We start from the raw sequence: 27517 nt of genomic DNA on the forward strand, positions 1-27517 counted from the left end.
ACTGCCTCAGCGTTAATGCTGGGCTTGGGTGGCTAGCAAGCAAGTATTTAGCTTTACAAATGAGCAAAGAAAGAGAAAGGCGAAGACCCAAGGCTTCACAGTGGTTTGTTAAGAAAGAAGTGGTATTATAACTTGGGTGTATTGCTTTTGCTCGTTCCATGGGCTATTTTGTCAGGCCGCAAGGCATCTCACAAACGAGGGACACTTTGTCAATAGCCTGCTAGCGAAGCCTCGCTCCATTTCCTTCCTGTTCATCTTTCTCCTTTCTGCCTTTGCAGCATACAGCGTCGACTCTCCTTACAACTGCCCATTCTCCATCATGCCTATTTGCCATCAATAGGAGGGGTCGATGCCAGCTGTGCCAGTCCGTGCGTCAGCCCCAGTGCCAGTCCAAGGCACCGGCACGTGCCGCCATCTTTCCGTGTGATGGTCTCTGGCCTGTAGGAGGACCAGAGCTCCGTGAACTTGCTTTTGGTACTCAATGGCTGGACCGAACGTCTTGTGTGAAACTCTTGCCTTCTACATACTCTCTTACTCTTAGCACAGAGGAACTAGTTTTACGAGGCCATCGTCAAGGGAAGACCAGCTCCACTGCTGTGGGAAAGCATGTGAAGTGGAGAGGGTCACCCGGAGGTTTGATCTGTAGCCTTACTTGTGGACGTTTTTATTTCTTCCTGAGGAAAGTCACCAAACCCATGTTTCTTCCCAGATTTCTACAGAGGCCAGGGTGGCTGGGAAACAGACTCGACAAAGAACAAAGACAAAAGAACCCCGCTCAAGTGTCACTAAACTTTATATGGCTACTGAAAAATGTGGAGCCACGTGCAAAAAGAAAACAGAGTTATATTAACTGAAATGGAAACACTTTTGTTTTGCAGGGATTTCATTCAGGTGCTGGAGGCACCGGCTAGTTGGGCCGACATTCATTTCTGGGACTACGTTCAGTGGGGAGGAGGAGACACTTTGAAACGGTTCTTCGGGTGTCATTGAGACTTTCACTTAGCCCAGCTCCACACATCTCAAGATACGCTTGGGATGGAGAATGCTTCAAGGGGGAAGCAGGTCCAGGGCCAGGATCTCAGAAAGGCTACCAGGTAGGGAAAACAAGATGCTATTTGCAGCCATTCCTTCCTCCTGATAAGATGCAGGGTTCCAGAGGTGGCTCTGAAAACTAGGTCCAACAGCACAAGGCTGAGAATGGCTACGGAAGTCTTAATGTCACAGGATGGCTTGTCCCCCTCCCCAGGGTTTGCTTGATTTAAACCACAACATAATTACAGTACAGTTAATTTAGCAAGGTGGGGTGGGGGGTGGGATGTTTAGACACCACTTTGCTGCTGCAGCTGAATTTTGCAGAGGCACAGATAGTATATACACAACCTTTGCTTCATATCTGCGTGTGTGACAGTGGTAGTTGAGAATAAGACAGTCTGAACCAAGTTCGCCTAATATAGGGGTAGGGGTGGGGAATCCCTCTTGTCCTTTGAATTAGAAAACTAAAGGCAAGAAGTGAATAAGTTTTTTGTAGAAGACATTTTTTATTTTTAAACAAATGGTCTCTCCCCCCCCACCCCGAGAAATAATGATTCAATCTACTCCCTTCCTAAAAGAGTAACAGAATTCTTATCAGAGTGCAACAGCAGGAAGCTCAACTGAAATGTTTGAGTGATTCCATCGCTAACTGATAGAGGTCTGAAACAAGCATGTGCTGCCTGTCTGCTAGTGGTTCTGTGCAAGCCTGCAGTGATTAAGATTGTGCATGTGTGATCCAAAGATCTTTTCCACCATTACCTGAAACAGAATTTCAGTGGGATCCTTGCTGTGGGCACAGCACTCGCATTATTGAAGATACTGCATTCTCTGACGTTCTTATCGCTTATGTAGTTATAGGGCACTTTCCACATAACCCCAAGCACGGTGGATTCTGCACTGGACCGGCATGGAAGCAAGGCCTAATCTTCCCCATTGCCTTACTGCGTATAGGACGCTCGGAGCTAAGGCGCCTGCATTTCCATGCACCGACAAGTGTGCTTTTCAGCTGCTGGTACTCAACCCACCAAACACACTGTGAAGTACCACCAGTTGAAAAGCACTGCTCTGTGAAAAGGCCTCACCCACACAATCTTTAGATTGAGTGAGCCAGGCCTATTCATGAAGAAATGTGCTTATGTAAAAGCTCTCGTTCCTTCCCATGGCAAGCTGTGAGCAGGATATGCAAATCATGTGAATGGCGCAGAAGCAACATTCAGAGTGTGGCTGAGCGCTGGAGACAGGCAAAAAAAAATCCCCAAGTGTTGTACGCTCCATCGTCTCTCTGTTCATTATTATTTTTTAAGGGGTGGTAGTGCTTCGAAACTCTGCAACACCCGTGTGCCCAGCATGATGAGAGAGAGATGAAATTACTGCCACCTTCACTTTTTTTCCAACCGTGTTGGCTGTCTCCAGCCTTGGCCACTCCAACTGGATGGCAATTTGGCATGCAACATTGGTGATCCTGGCCAGCTGCCATTTCTAAATCTTGTATTAATTAAGCTAGCACAATAGGGCAGTGTGGAGAGGGAAGGGTGTGTGTGTGTGTGTGTCCTTTTGTTACTGCACTGTCTTCTCTCATGCCATAGGAATGAATCTTTTTCCCACCAGTGTTCCCAGGATATAGCGTTTTAGTATCTGCATGAGAGAGGAGATTATATCAACCAAGTTACTGCGGATGCCCCTGCTCCCTCCTTCCTGATTATATTACCTTTGAAACACATGACGCTTAATCCACTGGGGGCATCACAGAATCTCTCCCTGCACACGTATCGTTGAGAGGTCATGGAGGCACCTGGAAGTGTTAGGACAACAGTGAGTAAGTCTACCGCACAGGGAGTAGGACACATCACTCGGTTTGAGCACTAACCACTGAAGGTGTCGTCTGGTGTGAGTGTGTGAGCGTGTATGTATGTGTGTTGCCAGTATTCTCTTAATTTATTAATAAACTTCATCAGGACTTTATTTAATACAAATAAATATTACTTTTCAAAAAAGAACAATAATACTGTATATAATGTATACACAAACATTTCTGTAGAAAATATTATTCCAACATAGCAGGAAACAAATCAAAAAAAAATTTCCAAAAAGTATTGGACTGTTGGCGGTGAGTGTGTGTCTGTAACTCTTTGTGAATACTGACCGTGTGCTGTTTCTTAGGTTTAAATCATGCAGTACATTCTTTGTCTCCAATGCAACTGTAGTTTCTCCCACAACATTTTTTTTTTAAATTTCCTGCAGAAAATAAGGCCCACAAAAGTGACTATAGCTATTTAATGTTTCTGTTTTTTTTTATACTGCAGCAAAAATGTACTGTAAAAATTTATGACGAGCTATGCCCCAATGGCATTTTCCAACAATGATAGTGCACAAAATGCTTTAATCTAGACTTGGAACTGTCAAAAATTATTTTAAAAAAAGAGAGAATACATGGAGAATTTCTTGTATACCCCTTATACTGCATGAAAACCAATTTTTAATAAATTGTTGCAAAAATCTGTTTTATTAATAAAATAGAGAAAACCTAATTACTACTTAGTGGTTCTCTTTCTTACAGATAACCCTTGTAAAATTGCAGGTACACACTGCTAGGACGGAAAAAAGCTCACTCAGGCCCCATTTGGTGAGATAGAGAGCAATGGATCTCTTTCTGTATTACAGGCAAAGGCCTAGCTAGAGAGAAGTGGGAGGTGCTTCATAGTCCAGAGCCCTGGCCAAGCCTTTAGTCTAAGAAAAGACCCTGTCTTCCAGTAGACTCTGTCCTAGTTCACTCACGAGCAACAAGGAGAGAGAAAAGTTGTTGTGTAGTGTGCCTGCACCATCGTCTACATACTGTAGCACAAAGTCCTGCAGAGCATTCAGTCAAGGGAGCAAACCTTTTCTTCTTCCCATAACTGCCTACATATGTGACCCTGTGGCTGTTCACTGGACTACAACTCCCATCATCCCTTGCCACTGGCAGCGTTAGCTGCAGGGCTGACGGAAGCTGGAGTCCAGCACTATCTGGAGAGCTACAAGTTCCCCACCACTAGCCTAGAAGCTACTTTTTAGGATGATATGTACCATGGAGGTCCTTACCATTCCCAGGGTGAGATTGGTTGGATACAGTGTGGAAGTGACTCTCCCGTATGCTGCCATGGTTCTGATCTCAACAGTCTGGTAATGGCGAGGGGACCTGCACAGAAAGACGGAATTAACAGTGAATGTGGCCTTTGTGTAGTTTAATGTATTATTTTTAGAATCATTTGTTGCAAAGTGGGTACAAGTGTATTACATGGCAAATTGTACGCATTTCTGAACAGGGTTTTGTTTTTTGAAAAATGAGCCTGTGCTGTGTGTGACTTGTAGCAATTCTAAAGCTCCCTGTCAAGTAGAAGGGTTATAAATCCCAATACACCAGAAAGGGGAAAGGGACCACCCCAAGGCCCATCAAAAACTTATATTTTCTCTACATTTGTTAAATCGATCAGCATCAGCCGCTTTTATGATGCTGTTTTCCATAAGGGAAGAGGAACGAATTAAGTACCGTATTTTTCGCTCTATAAAACGCACCAGACCATAAGACGCACCTAGCTTTTGGAGGAGGAAAACAAGAAGAAAAATATTCTGAATCCCAGAAGCCAGAACAGCAAGAGGGATCGCTGCACAGCGAAATCCCTGTTGCTGTTCTGGCTTCTGGGATAGCTGCGCAGCCTGCATTCGCTCCATAAGACGCACACACATTTCCCCTTACTTTTTAGGAAGGAAAAATTGAGTCTTTTGGAGCAAAAAATACGGTACTTAACCCGAGGTACCACTGTACTCCGCAAAGTGGATAATAGCTCCCTATAAATTGTCCAATAACACAGCATCCCATTTCTTGGGCTGCAATCCAATACCTAGTTAACTGGAAATAAGCCCCCTTAAACTCAATGGGAAACCTCAGAGCAGACAGCACACACTGATTAAAAAAATATACACAGGTTCCCAGTTGTTTTCCTAATGCGAGATGATATGAAGTTGCATTTTAACGTATGTTGCCCTGGTTTTTCAGACATTAGTCATGACCTCAGTGGAAGTTTAAAAAAATCAATGCTGCTTTCAAAACAACTCCCTGCATGTTTCTTCAGCACTCCTTCCCATTCACAAATGGATTTTCACTGTTCCTTTACAGGCATGTTGTTGTTTTTTTGTTAAGTGGCTACTTCCCATCCCATGAGAAACTCTGGCCTCAGCTACCTGGCCATTGCTTTTGAAACCGGTAAGACATCAGAACTGCCCTGCTGGATCAAACCTAAGGCTTACCTAGTCTGATATCCTGTTTCCAAAAGTGACTAGCCAAATACCCAGCTGCCATTTTTCAGCAATTAATGGCATGCTCCCACCAATCTTGGATGTAGGATAACAGACACAGAAAGCATTATCCTCCGTTAATTTTGAAGGGGTCTACATTGGTGGCCATAACTATTATTCATGCTTAGGAATTATTTACAGAGGAAGAATGTAGCAGCTCCTACAAATACAAAGGTTGTTATGGTCTGGGGGAAGGGCAGGCTCAGTTTTTGCTGGGATGACAGAAAATATTTTCAAGAGGGAGTGAAGACTAATGTGAGCACTGATTTCTTGATAAGGAAGTCAAGCCAACCCGTTAAAAAAAATGTAAACTTAAATTAAATATAAGTAACACTAAAAATGCTCATGTGCCAGGACACATTTACAATGGAAGCTACTCACCCATTTTCTTGGCCTGAAGTGCCATTTTTTTCCCGTTCCATACACTGAATTGACTCTTGCCCAACTTGCAAAGGAGGACTGGCCATTCTTCTTTGGTGCTCGCTTCTGATTTCATCCAGAAATAGGAATCCAAGCACTCCTCACTTCACCCTCCTTCAATGCCTTACGATACCTGTCAGCACAGGCTTCAAAATAACTACTTGCTTGGCCGCATATCCCGGTGACTGGGTGTATTTTACTGGAAAAACTTAACAAGTATTAAAATTGCTTCCACCTCTAACCTCGGCAGACTGTTCCTAACAAGATGCAAACGTCTTGAAGGATCCTGGTTCATTTACACTGTGGCCTCAGAACCATGAACTGCCCCAGCCTCCTAAGGATGGATGACCTCATAGCTATGCATCTTCTGTGCCGTTTTGCTTTATAAATATGTGAATATATGATGACTGGCACGGTGTCAGACCCATTATTTTATCAAGCCTGGTGCTGTTTAAATCTGACTGACAGAAATTCTTCAGGGTCTCGGGCAGAGGCAAGCTGGTGGTGGTTTACTTCTGAGCTCTCCACTTGAGACCCTTTAACTTAAGATACACAGGAGTGAATTGCTCTATTGCTGAGGTTTCAATTTTTTAAAAATAAATCGTGTCAATTTCTTTTTACAGAAGCAATATAGGAACGACTTTGTTAAGGAGATGTGTTGGACTTGGTTAAATTTTCAGCAATGCATTAGAAGCTCCCCAAAGAGGCTTTAAGATTTGCTTAAGCATAAAGGACAGAATGAGATATCAATCTCTGCTACAATTGCTATGCCACTGCTGCAAGCTTGATATCTGATCCACATATAAGAAGGGTTTCTAAAATGACTGGGCTCACTTTCCTGGGGGAAAAGAAGATTGCACTGGTTTTAACAATTAGTCTGAGAGTTTTTTAGTTGGCATTGTGTAATTTAGAGAAAAATTGACCCAGCACAAGCTATTTATGGAAAGACAACTAAAACCTTTCCCTCTCTGATTTCAGCACCACACAGGCAAGAGTCAACAAAAAGGCCAATGCCTTAATTTATTTTATCATAGGTAAGCTGCATTTTGCTTCCATAAGGTGATCCCCCCATCTGAGCACTATCCATTAAGAGTTGAAAATGAAGAAACTGTGCAGGTTACACTAACGGTAAAGGTAAAGGTACCCCTGACCATTAGGTCCAGTCGTGGACGACTCTGGGATTGCGGCGCTCATCTCGCTCTATAGGCCGAGGGAGCCGGCGTTTGTCTGCAGACAGCTTCTGGGTCATGTGGCCAGCATGACTAAACTGCTTCTGGCGAACCAGAGGAGCATGGAAATGCCGTTTACCTTCCCGCCAAAGCGGTATCTATTTATCAACTTGCACTTTGACATGCTTTTGAACAGCTAGGTGGGCAGGAGCGGGGAACGAGCACACTAGTCCTATTCATTTTCCTCACACGATTGTGCACCACCACACAAAGACTTTCAATAGTTGAAAAAGTTACCCACTTTTAACAAATATTGCAAAAGAGTGAATACAGTGGTACCTCGGGTTACAAATACTTCGAGTTACAGACTCCACTAACCTGGAAGTAGTACCTCGGGTTAAGAACCTTACCTCAGGATGAGAACATAAATTACGCTGCGGCGGCAGCAGGAGACCCCATTAGCTAAAGTGGTACTTCAGGTTAAGAACGGACCTCCGGAACGAATGAAGTTCGTAACCAGAGGTACCACTGTACTATACTCTCAGAAAAATCTAATGGAACTGGAATCACACAAGTTCCGTGGCACAATAAATCTGATCTCAAGCCGCTGTGTTTAACACGCATTATAAGTAACAGAGAAGGAAAGTTACAAAGAATTTCAAAAGGTCATCTAAATCAGGGGCCTGGAACCTTTTTCATTCCGAGGGCCACATTCCATTTGGGGGGCCACACGCCTGTGGAGGGCAGGGAGAAAGGCTGTGAAGTGGACAGAGCAATTAATGTGAATTTTACCTTTGTCCAGTAGTCTAGTTGGCAGGCATTCTCACACCCCTCTTTCTATCCTTAACCTAAGGAAATAAGAGGCATTATCAGAGTTCAGAGACACATTCCAGCTAGGCAAAAACAACCAAGGAAAGTGCAGAGCGGGACAAGCAGGGATATGGCTGGGAAGGGCCATGGGAGAGTACTAAGAATCAAATAGTGAGGTGCAGAGGGCAAAATGCAGCCCCTGAGCCTGACATTTTCCATCCCGACCAAAATGATTTTAAAACAAAAACCCTGCATTGGTTGAGGGTCAGGCACATTCAGAGACAAAACTTTGTGGAGGCCCAGGCTAGAACCACAAATGAAAATGATGTTGAACACAATGGGGGGTGGGGAATAGGCAATTTTAAACAGGAATGTAATTTCCGAGAAGGTAAAGAAGTGAGTCCGTTCTGCCCCAACCACTTCTGCTCTAGGGAGATGGTTATCGCAAGGAAAACGCTAGCAAAGGACAGCGATGTACCCGTGGAGAATAACCTTTTCATGAGGGAAGGCCAATAGTAAACACATGTTTTTATACAAACCGCTTTAATAATTAAGCTCCAGGTAGACACATAGTTTTCAGGAAAAAAAGTGCTTTAAAAAAAAAAAGTTCAGAAAACAGGTACTATTGACATATTTCACGAAGTGTGGTCAAAAGTAAATTGCTTAAAGACTGTCTCTGTTAATGCTGAGTATCTTGACAGAATAGTCGGCCCCGCAGCTCGCCAGCTGCAGCCACCTGCTGCTCTCCGCTGTCCCTTGCCCAGCGCGGCCCACGCACTTTCTCCAACACAGCTGCTTGACAACAAGAGTGTGGCTTTGGCTGCAAAAAGACAGAAGCTATTAGGGGGGAAGGAAACCCAATTCATCTCTCGCAACCACAAAATGTCAAACTCAGCTGGACTTTGTCAATTCCAAACGTCAGCATTTAGCTAATTAGTGCACTCCTTTTCAGCGCTGCCAGCTTGGGGGGGGGGGACTAAACTTGTCACTGCCTGTAGATATTAAAGATGCTGGAGCTATTCTGAGTTCAAGTGGCATTTCTCCGCTTCATCCCATAAATAATTCAAACAGAAATACACCTATTTCCGCTGTAATTTCAGGTCAAACGTTGCCATTAGCCATGCAAGCTTCTTAACAAAAAGTTACAAAACACATCACTTAGAAAGTTTAAAGAGAAGCAAGTGTCAGAGAGTACAGCAGCTCAAGGGAAAAGATGCCAAACCATGGGTTGATAGTCAGGGGTGCCTTTGAAAGCCCATGTGCTCACTCACTCCTTCTCCCCCTTTTAGGGTGTGAATTCCCCCCCCCAATTAATTTTCACTTCTAGTTTTCACTAATCACAGTTTACCATGACATCCACATTGGCAACCTGTTGTTAATGCCTTACTTCCAAACCAAAGTTTATAAACAAACTATGGGTTCATATTATGAGTTCTGGGCCACCAACAGGCTACCAATATGGTTATCTCAGCAAATTATTATTAACAAAAATCAGGACAGGATGGTGTAATTGACCCATAGGTTTGTAGGGGCAATCCTAACCACTGAACTATGATTAGCCGCCGCATCGAAAGGCAAAATCCGGGTGCGCAAACAACTGCAGTCAGATGCACGTGTGGAAAATGTTAATTGCCCAACTAATATTCACATTTCCCAATGCTTTTTGAACTACAGACATGTTCTTCCACAGAGTAAACAACTCAAATAAAAGCAAATATTAGCTCCAATTCAATCTCCTTCTGTTGGCACCAGAGCAGGTAAACTTGTTCAAGAATTAAGTAGCTACAGCTGACAATTTGAAACATTGAACTCTTAATAAATGTAAAGACTGTTTGGTGAAACAAACAAGACATACAGAAGTCAAGGTATGCCAACAGAACTCTGTAAAGTCTTATCTAGCTACTGTGCTGGCAAGAGATGTCCCAGAGGGCTCTGGGCTGTGTGTGTGAGATGTTATGTGGAGCCGGGCAAACCATCTGAAGGGCGAACAGATGCTGCTGGTACACTAGTAAGCCCTTTGGGCCAATCTAGATAAATGGAAAAGTTAATGGCATAGTGAGAGATTCAAACATTCATGGTCTCATGGGGCCTTAACAAGCCAGATCCCAAAGGCACAGAACTTGAAATCAGCATGGATGTGCCTCCTCTATTCATTGTTCATGCAGTAGTGATACTATAATTCTTATTAAGTATTGCACTATTTTATTTTAAAAAATTATTGTCTGCAAATTGCTTTGAGCACAAATGTGGCAGATCATGTATTATATTAATAAAACTGACTCCAACTATATATTCCTCCCTCCCATCAGATTTCAGCTTTTAAAAATTCACCCTATATGCATTTCTACATGTCCCATTGAGGTCTTTAAAGTTCAGCTTGCACACGCAAGCACATCAAGTTATTTGCATCTGATTTGGAAAGGCTTAACCCAGTATGCATATAGCTGCAAACAACTGTAGTAACTGATTCCAGAGCTAAGTTTCGTTCCATCTTTTATCTAAGGCTTAGTTGTATCAGAATTGAAATTCAGGTTGCTAGTTCCAAATATGGGTATAATTTTTTTAAAGGGGTGATATGGGGATACATGCACAACAAGAATGGCAACTGAATTCTATATATGGGCTAAAGCTTCTAATATAAGAGCTACAGTAAGAGACTGGGGCTACAAACCAGGGAGTCCTTGGTTCACAGCTACTTGCCTCCTACCACTCAAATCTGTAATATCGTCAGAATGATGACCCATTTTACAAGGTTACTGAAAGGATTACAACCAGATAATGTAATGTGCAGTGCTCTGAAAGTGCTATATAAAGGCCAAGTATTGCTAACACACTGCCCTCTTCCAGGGCTGGGAAAGGAAATAGGCAGAACAGAGGACATTTGCTGCTATAATTCTGCAACCGACCATGATGATAACAGTGCAGTGAAAGAAGGAGGGAAGGATATTTTTTTCATGCAATACACAGAGGAATTCCACCTGTGCTGTACTGTCTTCCCTCTCACTATAGGAAAATGAACGGAGTGCAAGGATGTACAGGGGAAGCTGATCTCTGGGATCAGCTATGAGTCGAAAAGCATGGACCAGGAATTGCATATGTAACACAGTAACCAAGACCGCTGTGATAGTGTATGGCCTGAATCTAAGCAGATCTGGTTCTGGCCACAGGGCTTGAGGGATGACTGCCTGGGAACTGCAGTGAAAGGCAGGATATATTGATAATAATGATAAAATGCGGCAGCTAGACTGGTGACTGGGAGTGGCCGCCGAGACCATATAACACCCAGTACGTTTCCGAGCACAATTCAAAGTGTTGGTGCTGACCTTTAAAGCCCTAAACGGCCTCGGTCCAGTATACCTGAAGGAGCGTCTCCAGCCCCATCATTCTGCCCGGACGATGAGGTCCAGTGCCGAGGGTCTTCTGGCGGTTCCCTCATTGCGAGAAGCAAAGCTACAGGGAACCAGGCAGAGGGCCTTCTCGGTAGTGGCGCCCGCCCTGTGGAACGCCCTTCCAGCAGATGTCAAAGCGATAAACAACTACCTGACATTCAGAAGACATCTTAAGGCAGCCCTGTTCAGGGAAGTTTTTAACATGTGATATTTTACTGTATTTTTGGTTTCTATGGAAGCCGCCCAGAGTGGCTGGGGAGGCCCAGCCAGATGGGCGGGGTATAAATATTATTATTATTAAAAGTATTGCAGGGACCTTTAGCCTTATCACACAGAGAATTCGGTATTATATGACATTCATCTGAACCTGCTAACAAACCTTTACTGAGATGAACCGGAATCAAATCAGAACAAGTTTAAGAACAACAGAAATGGTTTGCCTCTTGCACCCCCTAGAGCAACAGGGTCTGGAAGAGCTCTTGTGCAACACTTTCTAAAATTAAGCAGTTCTTGAAAAAGAAGCAGAGAAGGGACCACAGCAACCATACAAAGACACAAGCATCCACAACATTTTCACCTTGCTCCTGCATCCCCTCCAGTGCACATCTTGCTGCTACGATATCATGGCTCGCCACAATTAAAATTCAGCTACTGGCTGGGGGCAAATCTGAAGCAGAGAATTCCCAGCTCACATTTCTAGCAGCTATGCTGCGTCAGCTCTATAAATAAGGGTTTCTACAAATGCAGGTCCCTTAAGGCATCATTATAACAGGTGCCAAAGGGGCCTCACAGAACCAGTGCAAGAACCCTCACACAGCCAAATGCTAAGGCATCTGTGAAATAGTGGCTTTGAGACACAAGAGGTTTGGGATAGGGTTACCTGTTGTCTGTTTCAGCACATTTGGTCCAGTCCGAAAGTGGCAGCCTCTTGTCGCTTGGTTTCCATTTATACAAGTGAATCTTCCCACTTTCTGTGCCTATTGCAACGATATAGCTATAGAAAAAGGAGAGTTCTGTCAGTAATTAAAGCTCATTACCCAGTCAGCAAGCTTGTTTTCTCCTGCTCCAGAGGGTAAGGCCCAAACCACTGGCTTCAAGTTACAAGAAAGGAGATTCTGACTAAACATCAGGAAGAACTTTCTGGCAGAAAGAGTGGTTCCCCAATGGAATGGTCTCCCTCAGTAGACTGTGGACTCTCCTTCCTTGGAGGTTTTTAAGCACAGCTTGGATGGCCATCTGTCAGGGATGCTTTAGTTGTGATTCCTGAATTGCAGGCAGTTGAGCTAGACGACCCTCAGGATCCCTTCCAACTCTCTGAAAGCTGATAATCCCAGCTCAACCACCACATATTTGACATCACATCTAAACTGCACATAAAGGTAAAGGGACCCCGGACCATTAGGTCCAGTCGTGGCCGACTCTGGGGTTGCGGTACTCATCTCGCTTTATTGGCTGAGGGAGCTGGCGTACAGCTTCCGGGTCATGTGGTCAGCATGACTAAGCTGCTTCTGGCAAACCAGAGCAGCGCACAGAATAATAATAAATAATAATAAATAATAATAATAAATAATAATAATAATAAATAATAATAATTTTATTTATACCCCGCCCTCCCCAGCCAAGGCTGGGCTCAGGGCAGCTAACAAGCAATAATAAAAACAAGTTGAATGAATACAACTTAAAAACAAGATTAAAATATATTAAAATATTGAAACATTAAAATATTAAAATGCAGCCTCATCACAGGAGGAGAAAGGAAAAAGGAAAAAGAAAGAGGGGGAGGGGAGGGAATCAAATTGGCTCCAAGCCAAAGGCCAGGCGGAACAACTCTGTCTTACCGGCCCTGCAGAAAGAAATCAGATTCTGCAAGGCCCTGGTCTCATGAGGCAGAGAATTCCACCAGGCCGGGGCCAGTGTTGAAAAGGCCCTGGCTCTGGTTGAAGCTAATTTAACTTCCTTAGGGCCCGGGACCACTAGGGTGTTGCTATTTATGGACCTTGAGGCTCTCCGTGGGGCATACTGGGAGAGGCGGTTAACACCGTTTACCTTCCCGCCGGATCAGTACCTATTTATCTACTTGCACTTTGATGTGCTTTTGAACTGCTAGGTCGGCAGGAGCAGGGACTGAGCAACAGGAGCTCACCCCGTAGTAGGCATTCAAACCGCCGACCTTCTGATCAGCAAATCCTAGGCTCTGTGGTTTAACCCACAGCACCACATACAAGCAACTTTTAAGCCTTCCACCATTTTAAGACTTGTTAATCAGGCCTGTGGATATTACAACGTACATCCCATGTAGAGCAACACCTAGAAGGGGTAGAGGCAGGTAGAACCAGTGACTGTCTGAATAAGAGTTAGAAATACAACAAGGCGAACTAAGAAACACAGGCCACAAAAGCCACTAGTAGTGGCTCTGTTTCAGGAAATCAATCACCATGAACATTCGGCTTCTGAGCACATGGCTTCTTCTTTAAGGACACAACATACCTCCCATCAGGAGCAAGCAGATGACTAGCACTAAGGGCCGTGACAGAGTCCCCAACATCCAGGACTGGCGAACAAGGCTGGATCTCACCCGGGTCGTTTTCTTTATTCTCCTCTGCTGAACAACATTCGCCCCAAATAACAACCTATTTCAAGGGCAAGTAGCAGAGTATCAGCCAATGAGACAGTGAGGACTGCACATTTGGATCAGGTGGGAGTTTCCACCCCTGCAGTGTTTCTTCCCAATGCTGCGAGAAACTAACTGTTCTCCATGCATGGAAAATGTTTGGGGATGAATTTAGTATGTGAAAATCCTGTTTTTCTCCCCACCACTTCTCTTGTTTGGGGTCCAGGTTTGTTGTGAGCCCTCCAAAAAATACAGACCTATATATGCTATTGAAAAACTGTTAGCCACCCTGAGTCCAAGGGATACAGAAGGATATAAAGGTAGAGGGACCCCTGACCATTAGGTCCAGTCGTGAGTGACTCTGGGGTTGTGGCGCTCATCTCGCTTCATTGGCCGAGGGAGCCGGCGTACAGCTTCCGGGTCATGTGGCCAGCATGACTAAGCCGCTTCTGGCGAACCAGAGCAGCGCACAGAAACGCCGTTTACCTTCCCGCCAGAGCAGTACCTATTTATCTACTTGCACTTTGACGTGCTTTCGAACTGCTAGGTTGGCAGGAGCAGGGACCGAGCAACGGGAGCTCATTCCGTCACGGGGATTCAAACCGTCGACCTTCTGATCGGCAAGCCCTAGACTCTGTGGTTTAACCCACAGCGCCACCCGCGTCCCCACAGAAGGATATAAACCCATATAAATAATAAATGATATGTCGACTTTTTTTGCCATACTGAAAAGTGAAGCGTGGGGGAGCTTCTGGGGGAATCTGAAGTTAGGAGAAAGAAGAAGGCGCTCCCAACTTTGCTCACAGCAATTCTGAAATGTTTACAGGGGTGATTAAAAATAATAATCCAGCGCAAGTGTTGATGTACTTTATGGAGTCCAAAATTAGTTTTAGAGCAGAGGCTTAGGCTCTGGGAAGCCACTGCTGGTTAGCAAACAGTGTACAAAACACATAGTAAGTTCTACTGCTGTACAAAAAACAAAACTGATAAGGATTATCTGGAAAACCTTCTTTGCCGGGCTGCTCACCACCAGCAAAGAAAGGATATTGCAAAAAAAGAGAAAAGAGGGGGCTTAAGAAAGGATAACAACGAAGGCGATGGAAGGTTTTTTCCCCCCATATGAAGGTGGGAATTTACAAAATCGCTTATTATAGCCAGTGGTACATAAATAAGGCAAGATCTAAAGCTCTTGTTCGCTTTGTTAGCAGCAAGGCAAAAGCCACTCTAAGCCGGGACTGCAAAACAGAACCTGACAATACGTGAAGAGGCATAAGAAACAGAGTCGTTACCATAAAAAAATACTTTTTGCACTTTAAAAATTTGATTATAGACAACCACCACTCACTTTTCATTCCCAACTACCATGAAATCAGAGTATGTGTAACTACAGTTGCTCACATTTATCTTCTGTTATCCTTGCATCTTTCGTCCCTAATCTTCCTCTGCTCTCTCTCCACTGACAAACCTTAGACTATAAGCTCCTTATAACAAGGAACAGTGATTTTCTGTCACTTATACTGTGAAAGCTTTATATATACTGATGGCACTGTACTAAATTATCACAGATGACCACCATATGCACAGATATGAAACTAAAATGATTACCAAGTTCTTAGGATCTGGGCAAGATTCTATGCATGGCTACACTTCTGTAGGAGCATAGAAAACCCACAATATGTGCTATGGAGCACAGAATTCAGCTTCCAGAGAATTTCATCCTTTTTTTCTCTCTCTCCCCCCCCCCCCCCATTTTATTCCCACAACAACCCTGTGACGTGGGTTAGGTCAAGAGAGAATGACTGGCACAAGGTGAACAAGTGAGATTCAGTGCAGATTTCTTCCTAGGCTCAGTCCAACACTCTAACTACCGCGCCTGTTCTCATAAGAAATAATTTGAAATAAGGTACCGTATTTTTCACTCTATAATATGCACCAGACCATAACACGCATGTAGTTTTCAGAGGAGGAAAACAAGAAAAAAAATATTCTAAACGAAACAGTGGCTATATGATTTTTGTGGTTCATGCTGTGGCCACAGACATGTGATCTGACAGTGAGTTTGGAGTAGCCCATGTGGATCCGTGCTTTGTAACCACGTTTTAAGTGGGGAGAGAAGGAAAAGCACTCAAGGGACAAGGATGCTGCTAATAAAGAAGAAGAGGGGTATAAGGGGAGAAGGCTCCTCTCCTCTCCCACTTTGCTCTTTTAAAACAAGCAGGCTCTGCTTTTCTCCCTCCTCCCCACTAGCGAGCTGAAAAACTTTGCTGCTATTTAGCGAGCTGAGTGGGGAGGAGGGAGGGACAGAGAGCCTGCTTGCTTTAAAGGAACCAACCGGACAGGCTCCTCTTCTCTCCCGCTTTGCTCCTTTAAAGAAGCAGGCTCTCTGTCCCTCTCTCCTCCCCACTCCGTGGCTCTTCTCCCGCTTTGCTGTTTCAAAGCGAGCCACGGAGGAGGGAAGGAAGGGGAACCATGGATCCTCTGCTCACGACTGCAGCAGATCCCCACCACCACCACCACCCGCAGGCATTCGCTCCATAACAAGCACAGACATTTCCCCTTACTTTCTAGGAGGAAAAAAGTGAGTGTTATGGTGCAAAAAATACGGTAATTTATGCTAATTTCTCAATTTGCAGAATCCACAGATAGCATAAATTTCTAATTACTTGGCACATAATTTGGACTGCCTAGGTATACAACATTTTATTGATTGATTGATTGATTGATTGATTGAATGAATGTAGTACACCCTGCCTGAATTCAGGCATCATCTTTTTCAAAAGAAATGACTTAAGCAGGTTCTTGCCCCATCATGGTATGCAGAATATGGCTATAAGAGACTTCCTACTGCATAAAACTATTACCTTTCTAAGCTAACATGCAAGATCTCGCTTCAGTCCTATACTCACTAACAATGAGCATGTTAGAATTAACAGCAGCTGGGTAAATAATATTTTGTGCAAAATTCCTCCTCTGCTTTCTAATACACTCAACATCTTCCATCTGCATTGAATTAGGACTTTCAGTAAAAGATTATGCCTACATATAAAAAATAGGTAGTCAAGTTCAGTGCCAAACAAATTTACTGAGGGATGAATTTTTAAAGGCATATTAATTTTAATGACACATTCCGCATAAACATACAAGAACATGCTCCTTTGGTTCTTTCCCCAAATAGGAGTGAAGTATTGGTTTTTTAAAAACATTTTTGTACTTTTTAAACAATTACATGGATGGAACACTGCCTTGGACACCCTTTTTAAGGAAGAGGGTGGGGTATAAATGCTTTTAATAAATAAATATTGATTTGTGTGAATTAACTCTGTGAAGCTGGGTAAGGAGCAACTGATTATTTACTTACCTTTTTGTCTCTGCTTCCAGTAATGAAATACTTGCTATCAGGGGTCCAGCCGCAGGACCAAATGATGCGAGTGTGCACAGCCGTGCTTTGATTTGTGTAAGCAAAAAGGCTGAAAGCTGGGTCTGGAATGACAAATATGAAACAGAAGAACGTTGTGATTTATTCCTGCAGGCAGACCTTGCCCCAGAAAATGGTGGGGTAAAAGTTTAAAAGGAGGGAACAGTAATACAGAGTACAGATGGCCAACTGATGGCTCACAAACTGCATCCAGACACACACACACCCATTCCTACTTCCTGGTGTTCTGAACACTATAGGCAGCCCTCTGCATAACTGCAGAAGCTTCTGGGGCAACTCAGATCATCTACTAAGATTGCTCAATCAAGGAAAAGAAGCTGCTTGGGCAACTACAGTGGCATCACTGCTAGCGAGTTTGGGGGTGGGGGGTGGGGGTGTCTACCAGCATCCACCAGCTGAAAAACTGATCTACTGCATTCAAATAGCCTTCTTTAGGGAAGATTTGACCTCACCAAACACACACAATCTACAAACCAGTTAAAGAATTGGCAATCGTTTCCAAATCCCACAAGACTGTCAGGAACAGCAATACAGTGGTGCCTCGCAAGACGAAATTAATTCGTTCCGCAAGTCTTTTCGTCTTGCGAGTTTTTCGTCTTGCGAAGCACGGTTTCCCATAGGAATGCATTAAAAATCAATTAATGCGTTCCTATGGAAACCGAACCGCCTTCAGACCAGGTCTGGGGACAGTCTGTCCCCCGACCTCTTCTGAAGGCTGGCGGGGGCGAAAGTCTTTGCTTCCCCCCCCCCCGCCTGCCTTCCCGGGACAGCGGAGACTTTTCCGCTGTCCGGGGCGATCTTAAAATGCTGGCGGGCAGCATTTTAAGCATTTTAAGATCGCCTCGGACAGCAGAAAAATCCTTCGCTGTCCCTGGGCGATCTTAAAATGCTGGCGGGTGGCAGCGAAGAGGTCCTGGAACTCTTCCGAAGGCGGGCGGGGGGCAAAAGTCTTTGCTCCCCCCTGCCTGCCTTTCCGGGAGAGCGGAAAAGGCAGCGCTGCCTTTTCCGCTGTCCGGGGCGATCTTAAAATGCTGGCGGGCGGCAGCGAAGGCTTCGCTGCCGCCCGCCAGCATTTTAAAAGCCCCAGTCCCCAGTCACTTTTCCGCTGTCCGGGGCGATCTTAAAATGCTGGCGGGCGGCAGCAAAGGCTTCGCTGCCGCCCGCCAGCATTTTAAGATCGCCCACGGACAGCGGAAGACTTTTCCGCTGTCCGGGGCGATCTTAAAATGCTGGCGGGCGGCAGCAAAGGCTTCGCTGCCGCCCGCCAGCATTTTAAAAGCCCCAGCGATGCAAGCCCATAGGGAAAATCGTCTAGCGAAGCGTCGCAAAAACCGAAAAACCCTTTCGTCTTGCGGGTTTTTCGTCTTGCGAGGCATTCGTCTTGCGGGGCACCACTGTACTCATATTTAGATGGTTCAATAGAACAGAATACATAATATCCACTTCTTCCAGCACATTTACAAGCTTTCTTTAACATCCAGTGTTAACTCTCCTGGAATGCCATCCCTTTACATATGGGATACAAAGATACCATTCAGCAGTCAAATGTTACTGGACCATGTATTTACAGGAGAAATGTCCGACAACGTTTTATCAAGAGAGTTGCTACTAAAAAAAGAAGACAGGTTGCTATAGCTTTTACAACTGCTCCGCTTCCTGAGCGCTGCTCAATCCATAATGGTCAGGAGCAGGGAAACTATTTTGCCATTTCATCAGAGTAGGGCATAAACAGACATACTGTACGTTTGTCCAAAAGTTCCTTTTCCACAAGAAACACCCAAGGCCAACAGGAAGAAGAAAACAAGACAGCTTCCACCACCCTCATTTGGTTAATGGATTGCCATGAATCAGCAGCCTGAAAGTTTCTGCTGTCCAAACGTTCTCTCCCCTGGAAACTGTAAGATGAAGGCCAGATTTGTAAATCAAAATATGAAGAATAAGTTTGCAAAAGGAGATGAAGTTTAAGAAGAAACTAAAAGAGAGTCGCAAAATGGATATCTGTGTGTTCATTCGTAACACACCTTAAAAAGCTGCAACGTTAGTTTTCAAGCAGTGACACCAACTGTTAGCTAGCTTACCTGGTTGCATTGAACTGATGTCGTTACACTTCCAAAGTGACCACTGCCTGTCTCTTGAAACTGCTAACAAGAATTTATCATTGGGGGAGAAGGAAATCTGTGTAACTGTCAGGTTGTGGAAAGGTAAGCTCTGTATCTGCTTCCATGTTGTGGTGCTCCACAAAATAATGGCTGCATGTTCTTTTTTAGAAGCCTGCAAAACGGGGTGATGGAGAGAGAATAAATACTGAGAATGAACAAAAGCAGCTTTGAAAAAAAAACAACCATAAGGGCAGATAAACAATTTACAGAGACATTTGCCAGGTAAGATTGTGTTTAGGATGCTTGATGTCATTATTGCAGTGGTTTTATTGTTGCTCCAGTTGGTGTTGATATTTATCCACTCTTCTTTTGTACTACCGTTTAAATTGCTTTTATGTTTTTAAATGGTCGCACCCTGGGACTGCCTGCCGATGAAGGGTGGCCAAAAAGATTCCTAAATAAAGCCAGCATGATGTAGTAGCAAAAAGCGCTGGGGGAAATAGTGAGTCTGAACTCATCTTTTCCGGATGAATAAATATTTACTTTGCAAACTGTCCTTCGGCAGGAATCTTTACTTCACTTGATTTTCTCTTTTTGCTTGCATTACGGAAATGCCAGAAACACTTATTTGGTTGATTTGGGCAATGCCTCATAACAAAGCAGGTGTTTCAGAAAAGCTTCCCTTAACGACTCTTCCTCTCAAAAAATGACCACCACCACAAGTGGCTGACTCCGCTACTATTACAATGCAAGAACTGATTGTATTTCTTACAGTCCTTGGCTTCCAGAAGCTCATGTTCTGCATATGTTGGCCCAGGACACCATTCTACAATAAAATGGCCAGGTTTGCCCCGTCCTTCGAAAAACCTATTTTGATTTTGCTGATTAATCAACATGCCCCATGTACAACGAACAGCCTATAAGAGGAATCATCCACTAATTTGCACCTGTGGAGTCTCTCCGCACATTAATTTTAAAAATATGCATCTGATGTATTTAAGATACATGTCTTCATTTTTTTTAAAAAAAAAAAGAGGAACAGTTCCACGCAATGAGATCACTCTCCCAAAGCATCTTTCCATCAGCACCAGTTGCTGCCACAAGTTAGTGAGACTCTCTAGCTGGTGGGCCTCTGGTCTGATCCAGCAGGATTCTTTCACATGACTTAGGCCATCCAGATCACTGTGATCGAAATTTCACAGCCGCTTTTTACTTTTTCTTACCTTACATGCCGAGGCAATCAGAGTTTTCGCATTATTGCAGGCAACACAAAAAACTTCATAGCCATGTCCATACCTAAAATGACAAAGACGCCAAAGTAGTAAAAAGGCAAAGACAGCAAAAAATGTCTGGTGGGCTACAGTTTGTTGCAGTGTACACCCCCCCCCCACTGGCCTGTGAGCGCTCCAATTGGAGAACAGCCTTTACCAAAGGTGTCATGGGCTTTGAAGACACTCAAAGTCAGGACGCAAGGGACAAACGTGCTAGGAGGAAGGCACGCTTGGCAAATCCACACCGTGATCAACTCCCACCCGGAAGCCAATGTCCCACTGTGGAAGGACGTGTGGATCCAGAATTAGCCTCCACAGTCACCTACGGACTCATTGTTACAACCGTGTTTATGGAAGACAATCTTACTCGGCTACGAGTGATTGCCAAAGAAAAGAAAACGACACACACCCCAGTTCCTATTCATTTCCATGTAACTTGGCTATTACCGGTATGGAGGTATCAAAGCTCTGCTGTCTTGCACCCAAACCAAACATTGAGCTAGATAAGATTCAATGCGATCTCAAAGCGAAGGCTCCCCTAAAAGTGTGGGTCTTTGATTCAGAGTGTCCCAAAACATATTCTGGATACACACACACCTTGCAGCCTCTCCGTTCTTCCTCTCTCCTTCCTGTGCGGTTGCACAGCCAAGTTGTGCCTTCATCATCCAGCTGGAAGGAAAAGCCCTTGCGAAAGGGTCGCCTTCCTTTTCTACATGTAAGGATGTCTGGATGATTAGGAAGCAAGGGTGGAGTGCTTTGCATGCCGACGGCCACGGGTTCAATCGGCAGCAACATCTCCTGCGACAGACTCCCTTCCTGACACCCTGGAGAGCTGCTGCCAGGCAGTGTAGACAATACTGAATTCAATGGACTAATAATAATAATAATTTATTTATACCCCGCCCATCTGGCTGGGTCCCCCCCAGCCACTCTGGGAGGCTTCCAACAAAACACTAAAATACAATAACCTATTAAACATTAAAAGCTTCCCTAAACAGGGCTGCCTTTAGATGTCTTCTAAAAGTTTGGTAGTTATTTTTCTCTTTGACATCTGGTGGGAGGGTGTTCCACAGGGCGGGTGCCACTACCGAGAAGGCCCTGTGCCTGGTTCCCTGTAACTTGGCTTCTCGCAGCGAGGGGACCACCAGAAGGCCCTCAGTACTGGACCTCAGTGTCCGGGCAGAACGATGGAGGTGGAGACGCTGCTTCGGGTATACTGGACCGAGGCCGTTTAGGGCTTTAAATGTCAGCACCAACACTGACCAACAACCTGACTTGGCAGAAAGCAGGTTCCTGGAGCTCCTATGCAGGAGATGCTGCTGCCAATTGAACTCTTATTTGGCCTTGGAAGGAGCACAAATGTGATGTTCAAATAAGAAGCCATATGGGTCAGAAAATGGTGGGCTGGGGAAGACGGAGGGGCGAGGGGCAGGTAGGCACCAAGCGGAGAACTGGCAGACTTGACTTAGCATCATAGAACAGTAGAGGGCCTTCTCAGTAGTGGCGCCTGCCCTGTGGAACGCAGATGTTGTGGCAATAAGCAACTATTTTACTTTTAAAAGACACCTGAAGGCAGCCCAGTTTAGGGAAGTTTTTAATGTTTAATGCTGCTTTGTGTTTTTAATATTTGGTCGGGAGCCACCCAGAGTGGCTGGGAAAACCCAGTCAGATGGGCAGGGTGTAAATAATAAATTATTATTATTCCCTAATCATTTCTTTATAAATCGGCTATTAGTGGCAGGTCACTTGAAGAGGCCTCAGCAACCACATGGGGTCTATGAAGATTGCACAACAGAATGGTCTGCAATGCCTTGAGTTATAACCTTTATTCACCCTGTAGTAAGACCAGCCCAACAAATGTGAGCTAAAAAAGCAAACACATTTTGCATGAAGCTCGACACTGCAAGTTTTAGTATGTTGCCTCATTATTCCTGTAATTATTTTAAAGTTCAACCGTACTATTATTGAACTATAAAATGTAATCTTTGCAATGGAACCCTTCAGTAGACTCCTATGCACAATTATATCCTTAAATATTTATCAAAGTTAAAAATTTATTCTGAAATCTAAAGCCGAGGTGACAGTATTTCGCACAGAAATGCAATTGCCAAATGGTCTATTTTTAGCAAGCTGGTTCCTGTTTTTCTTGCTGCTATGGCAACATTAAACCTACATTTTCTATTATTTCACATTGCTTCTTTCAAGATTAATACTGCACAAATACAATTGGGAACCGACAATATTTTCTTTATCTCCTGTCAAAATACATTGCTTTCTACAAAAAAAAGAAAAGATCCTGTAGAACTCAGTCTTGGAAAAAGTCTTCCCTAGCGGGTTTGAGGAACTTCATCTTATTAATAGGAAATGCCACGGCCTAAATCATACTCTTCATTGGGCCAGTGATCCTTTTTCCATGCCTTTGAACATTTGAACCTAGACTGGGTTCTGATATAATGCAAAGCCATGCATTGTTTAGCTAAATCAAAACTTGCTTTAATGTATGTACCCAAACTGTGGTTTGTTTAGGGCCAATAAACCAGAGCTTGAAGCTGGTTTGTAAAACATAACATTTGGAAACAGCTGCTTGCTGTTTCGTAGGACCTCACAAGCCACAGTTTGGGCAATTGATCCACCTCAAAGATCTGCTATACTATGGCGATAGTTCTGAACTTATAAAAAGAGCAGATGGGAAACGAAAGTAGGCAAGCAGATCTTGGATCACAGTTTGTTGTTGTACTATGGTATGAATTCTTAATCATGGTTAGCACAGACTAGCATTTTAACTTCCCACCAGATGTGGAGAACCAGTTCCAGCTTGGTAGGCCTGATTCTTTCATTTCCCCATGCCATGGGCCAACTTTGACAGGTGGGAGGGACCGCTACATGACATCAACCCAACTTCATAAAAGGTCCAGAATACCTCAAGGACCGCTTCTTTCCATATGAACCTACCCAGACCCTGAAATCATCTTCTGAGGCCCTCCTTCATGTGTCTCCTCCTCGAGAGGTTCGGAGGGTGGCAACACGAGAATGGGCCTTCTCTGCAGTGGCTCCCCGTCTGTGGAATGCTCTCCCCAGGGAAGTTCGCCTGGTGCCTTCAATATACACCTTTAGGTGCCAGGCAAAAATGTTCCTTTTTAACCAGGCCTTTGGTTGATCCAGTTTACATCCTATGCCCTTTTTAAAAAATTGGGGGGGGGGGGCTCTGGTTTAAATTGTTATTAGGTATTCTGTGGTTTTATATTTTGATTTTATTCTGTGAACTGCCCTGAGACCCCTGGTATAGGGTGGTATATAAATTCAATAATTAAATAACAAAAACAGCAACAACAGGTGATTGCCAAAGGGACTTGTTGTAACCTCCAATCAGCTAATCGGAAGTTACAGTGACCTTGAAGGCACTTCCAGCACCTAATGAGTGGTTCCAGGGGAGTCCCCTCTGAAGTTCATTTGTAGGAAACATTTGGATACAAACCATTTCCTGCAAACAGAGCATTTTCTTTTCTTACAGGGAACTCCAAAACAACAACAACAACAATTGGGAGCTCACTTAATAGCTACAGCCGTACCTGAGCTACACCTACCATCCCATATGCGCTTAGGTGTGAAAGTTTGCGGGGAACAGCCTCATGGGCCAGACGTTCCCTACCATTTTTTGTTATATATTTTTTCTAAATTAATGTAACTTATTTAAATTATATATAAATTATGTTATTTGTGTGATGGAGAGAAGCGTGCGCGCGCGCACACACACACACACGTCCCTCCACAACCCAAGTCAAGTTTGATGATGAGGTATATAAGAATTCTCCAAGGGAAAGCAGCAAGTCCAGAAACAAGCCAGAATTTGAAAATCTGGGTCTAAAGTTCAATGCATCATTCTGTACACCAGGCTTTCTCCACACTCATAATTATTATAACATTTTTCTATTTACACATCAGACAAATGGATTGTGAGACATAATCAGCAATTTTCTCAGTGCTGAAGAGGTTTCATATCTCTAATCAGATGCAAAGTTACATGAATCAAACATTAGGTGAAACAAGACTCCAGATATTTGTTATATTGCATTTAATTGATTTTATGGTTGTTTTTAAGTGTAACTCACACTGGGATCACTGCTCTTAAATGGGGCAGACTTATAAACGGACTAGATACACACACACACACACACACACACACACACGGATGGTATCTGCATCTGGATCCAGCAAAACATCTGTTTCGTGTGCTCTTTGCTAAAGTACAGCCTTGGTTAGAGAAATAATTCTCTTTCCTTTAAGAAAAACCTATGATGAGCAAATGACTTCACTGGGGATTCACCAAGCTTATTCAATGTACGCTGCTGCTACCTGTTCCTCTTGCCATTCTCTCAATAATGAGCTTGCAGCCGAATGTAACAATTGTCCTCTCAGAGCACCTTTAGCCAGCTAGCAAAGAGTCTCTCTACTGAGTTTATGAGAGTTCACTTCGAAAACCTACTAAGATTACTACAGATTTAAAAGAACTTCCCTATAAAAAAAATAATCAAAAAATCCTGCTGCTCCCTTTCCTCCAAATACAATGACAGCACTTATGTGCCTTTAAAAGTTATTTATTTACTAAGTGTTTTCGGTTACTTGGTTATTGGTTACCTATTATACCGACCTTCAACAAAAGAATTTGAAGGCAAGGGTGAGGTGCAGTAACAACCACCCTAGTTAGGCTTAGAGAGAGAAAGGAAATTGGTTCTTACTGTGAATTTCTATTTACTGATTGTGTTGAGAGGACAGTCTCTAGATAGGATGACGTCCTCAGGATCTTGAGCAGAGTGACACATCCCATCTACACCCACAATTAAAAATAAATCTCTCTCTCATTACAAACGGAAAAGAAGTAGTGAACACTGAGTTCATAAAATAGAGGAACTGTCAAAATGTAGTTCCCCATGCCAATCTGGCCACCCCAGTGAATGAGGACCCTCCAAATCCCAGCCAACAGTCCCAGACAATGGTCGGGAGTTAAACAGGGTAGACAACAAGAGTGGATAGCACAAGAGGAATTGTTTTTATTTCTCTTTTTAACTGTAGAGCAGTTAAAAGTACCGCACTGGAAGCCTTTTCTCCTAAGGAACAAAAGACTTGAACTAACCCATCATGGGGTGGCGCTGTGGTCTAAACCACAGAGCCTAGGGCTTGCCGATCAGTAGGTCGACAATTCGAATCCCCGTGACGGGGGTGAGCTCCCGTTGTTTGGTCCCTGCTCCTGCCAACCTAGCAGTTCGAAAGCACGCAGTACAAGTAGATAAATAGGTACTGCTCCGGCAGGAAGGTAAATGGCATTTCCATGCGCTTCTCTGGTTTGCCAGAAGCAGCTTAGTCATGACCACATGACCCGGAAAAACTGTCTGCAGACAAACGCCAGCTCCCTCGGCCTGTAAAGCGAGATGAGCGCCACAACCCCAGAGTCCTCTGTGACTGGACTTAACGTTCAGGGGTACCTTTACCTTTACCCCATCATGAGGCACGGAAGATTTGGAGGGTGGGACGACTTCTCCTCCCCAGAAGAGGCGAAGCTTTCAAGACCCTGCGCTTCACGTCCAGAGAGAGAATGCCATCCTGTCTAGACAACATCCTCCAACATAACCGGGTTTTTGGCTTGGTCTGACATCTTCCACTGAAGGCCATATGGTTGACTGAATGATTGACACCTCATCACACCGTTCCAAGAAGCAGACTGAGCTACTACCTTCCCTCCACCAAAAACATGCAACAAGCTTCTTCCCCCGCCCTTAACACTGAGCCAGAGGGAGAGTTTTATGAAATTCTAAAACCCATCCGTGTAAAGCTGGTCATACTGCAGATTTCTAATTGCTTTGTTTTTGCTGTTTGCTTGTGGCTACAAAAACTACAGCTGGCAGCTGGCAATACATGGCCTATGGGCTGCATTCTGCTTGGTGGGTCACAAGTTGTGCAGGCCTGTGGACAGGGCTCTGGCAAATGGTCTTGGCAAACCATGCAAGGATTTCCCCCCGGCCCTGAGAATATTTCCAGGCTTCCCTGCTCAGATTCAGCAGAAAGCCAAATTGCTTGGAATCATGGTACCTCTGCCACCTCCAGCCTGCCAAGAATGAGAGACTGTGAAAAACTGGCACACTTTGCAAAGAGAGCTGCCACAATTTAAAGCGCCTTTAAGGCAACTGCAGCGAGCAAAGAAAAACAGAGGGGAAAACAGCCTCCCTGGGAATTGTTCCAGGACAGCAGACCTCGCTGAATCTAAAGGCAAAAATCTATCTCCTGACCTCTGCTCAAATGCACACATATTTGATGCAACTCAGCAACTCCTTCACTGAACACAGAGCTGCCTCTGGGTTACCCTCTAGCTCCTAAAAGCACTTGTTTCAGGAGAGCAGCCACTCATTCGTCTATTGTTTGTTTCTCAGTTTCAGGAGGGAGCTATACTCAGGATCAATAAAGCTACTGCTCCGTGTTTACCAAGTGATATAGTATAGCAGCTAAAAATGCCATTAGTAAGCCAGAAGGTCACAGGTTCAAGTCTTATCTCAGCCACTAACTCTTATTAGTTAGGAACCTACACCCTTCAGGAAGCCACTCTCTCTCAGTCTCTGTTCCCATTGCCTAGATTATATTAATAACAGAAGCATAATAAAAAAAATCACTACTACTACTACTACTAGGGACATGGGTGGCGCTGTGGGTTAAACCACAGAGCCAATCAGAAGGTCGGCGGTTCGAATCCCCACGACGGAGTGAGCTCCCGTTGCTCGGTCCCTGCTCCTGCCAACCTAGCAGTTTGAAAGCACATCAAAGTGCAAGTAGATAAATAGGTACCGCTCTGGCGGGAAGGTAAACGGCGTTTCCATGCACTGCTCCGGTTTGCCAGAAGCGGCTTAGTCATGCTGGCCACAAGACCCGGATGCTGTACCTTGGAAGCTCCCTCAGCCAGTA

At 44.2% G+C, this 27517-nt stretch overlaps 2 protein-coding genes and 1 long non-coding RNA gene across 3 annotated transcripts in view; 1 reads left to right on the forward strand and 2 right to left on the reverse strand.

Moving 5' to 3' along the window:
* GABBR2 (gamma-aminobutyric acid type B receptor subunit 2) overlaps positions 1 to 3560 on the forward strand; it is a 293156-nt gene extending 289596 nt beyond the window's left edge. The window contains exon 19 of the mRNA XM_081920031.1: positions 279 to 3560. Coding sequence (XP_081776157.1) covers positions 279 to 444 — 166 coding nt within the window. The 3' untranslated portion in view covers positions 445 to 3560. The remainder of the gene's footprint in view (positions 1 to 278) is intronic.
* On the reverse strand, positions 3138 to 7045 carry LOC309374875. Its single transcript, XR_014170737.1, has 3 exons — positions 5746 to 7045; positions 4111 to 4207; positions 3138 to 3267 (listed from the first exon to the last, which is right to left on the reverse strand). It is a non-coding gene; the product is annotated as an uncharacterized lncRNA (long non-coding RNA).
* A 1242-nt stretch (positions 7046 to 8287) lies between these two features.
* Positions 8288 to 27517, reverse strand: part of ELP2 (elongator acetyltransferase complex subunit 2) — a 44769-nt gene continuing 25539 nt past the window's right edge. Inside the window, 7 exon segments of the mRNA XM_081920039.1 lie at positions 8288 to 8438; positions 8440 to 8583; positions 12033 to 12146; positions 13640 to 13782; positions 17122 to 17243; positions 19278 to 19470; positions 20522 to 20594. Of these exon segments, the coding sequence (XP_081776165.1) occupies positions 8399 to 8438; positions 8440 to 8583; positions 12033 to 12146; positions 13640 to 13782; positions 17122 to 17243; positions 19278 to 19470; positions 20522 to 20594 (829 nt within the window). The 3' untranslated portion in view covers positions 8288 to 8398.

This window comes from Podarcis melisellensis, assembly GCF_964234715.1.
Source record: "Podarcis melisellensis genome assembly, chromosome: 7".
Classification (NCBI taxonomy): domain Eukaryota; kingdom Metazoa; phylum Chordata; class Lepidosauria; order Squamata; family Lacertidae; genus Podarcis; species Podarcis melisellensis.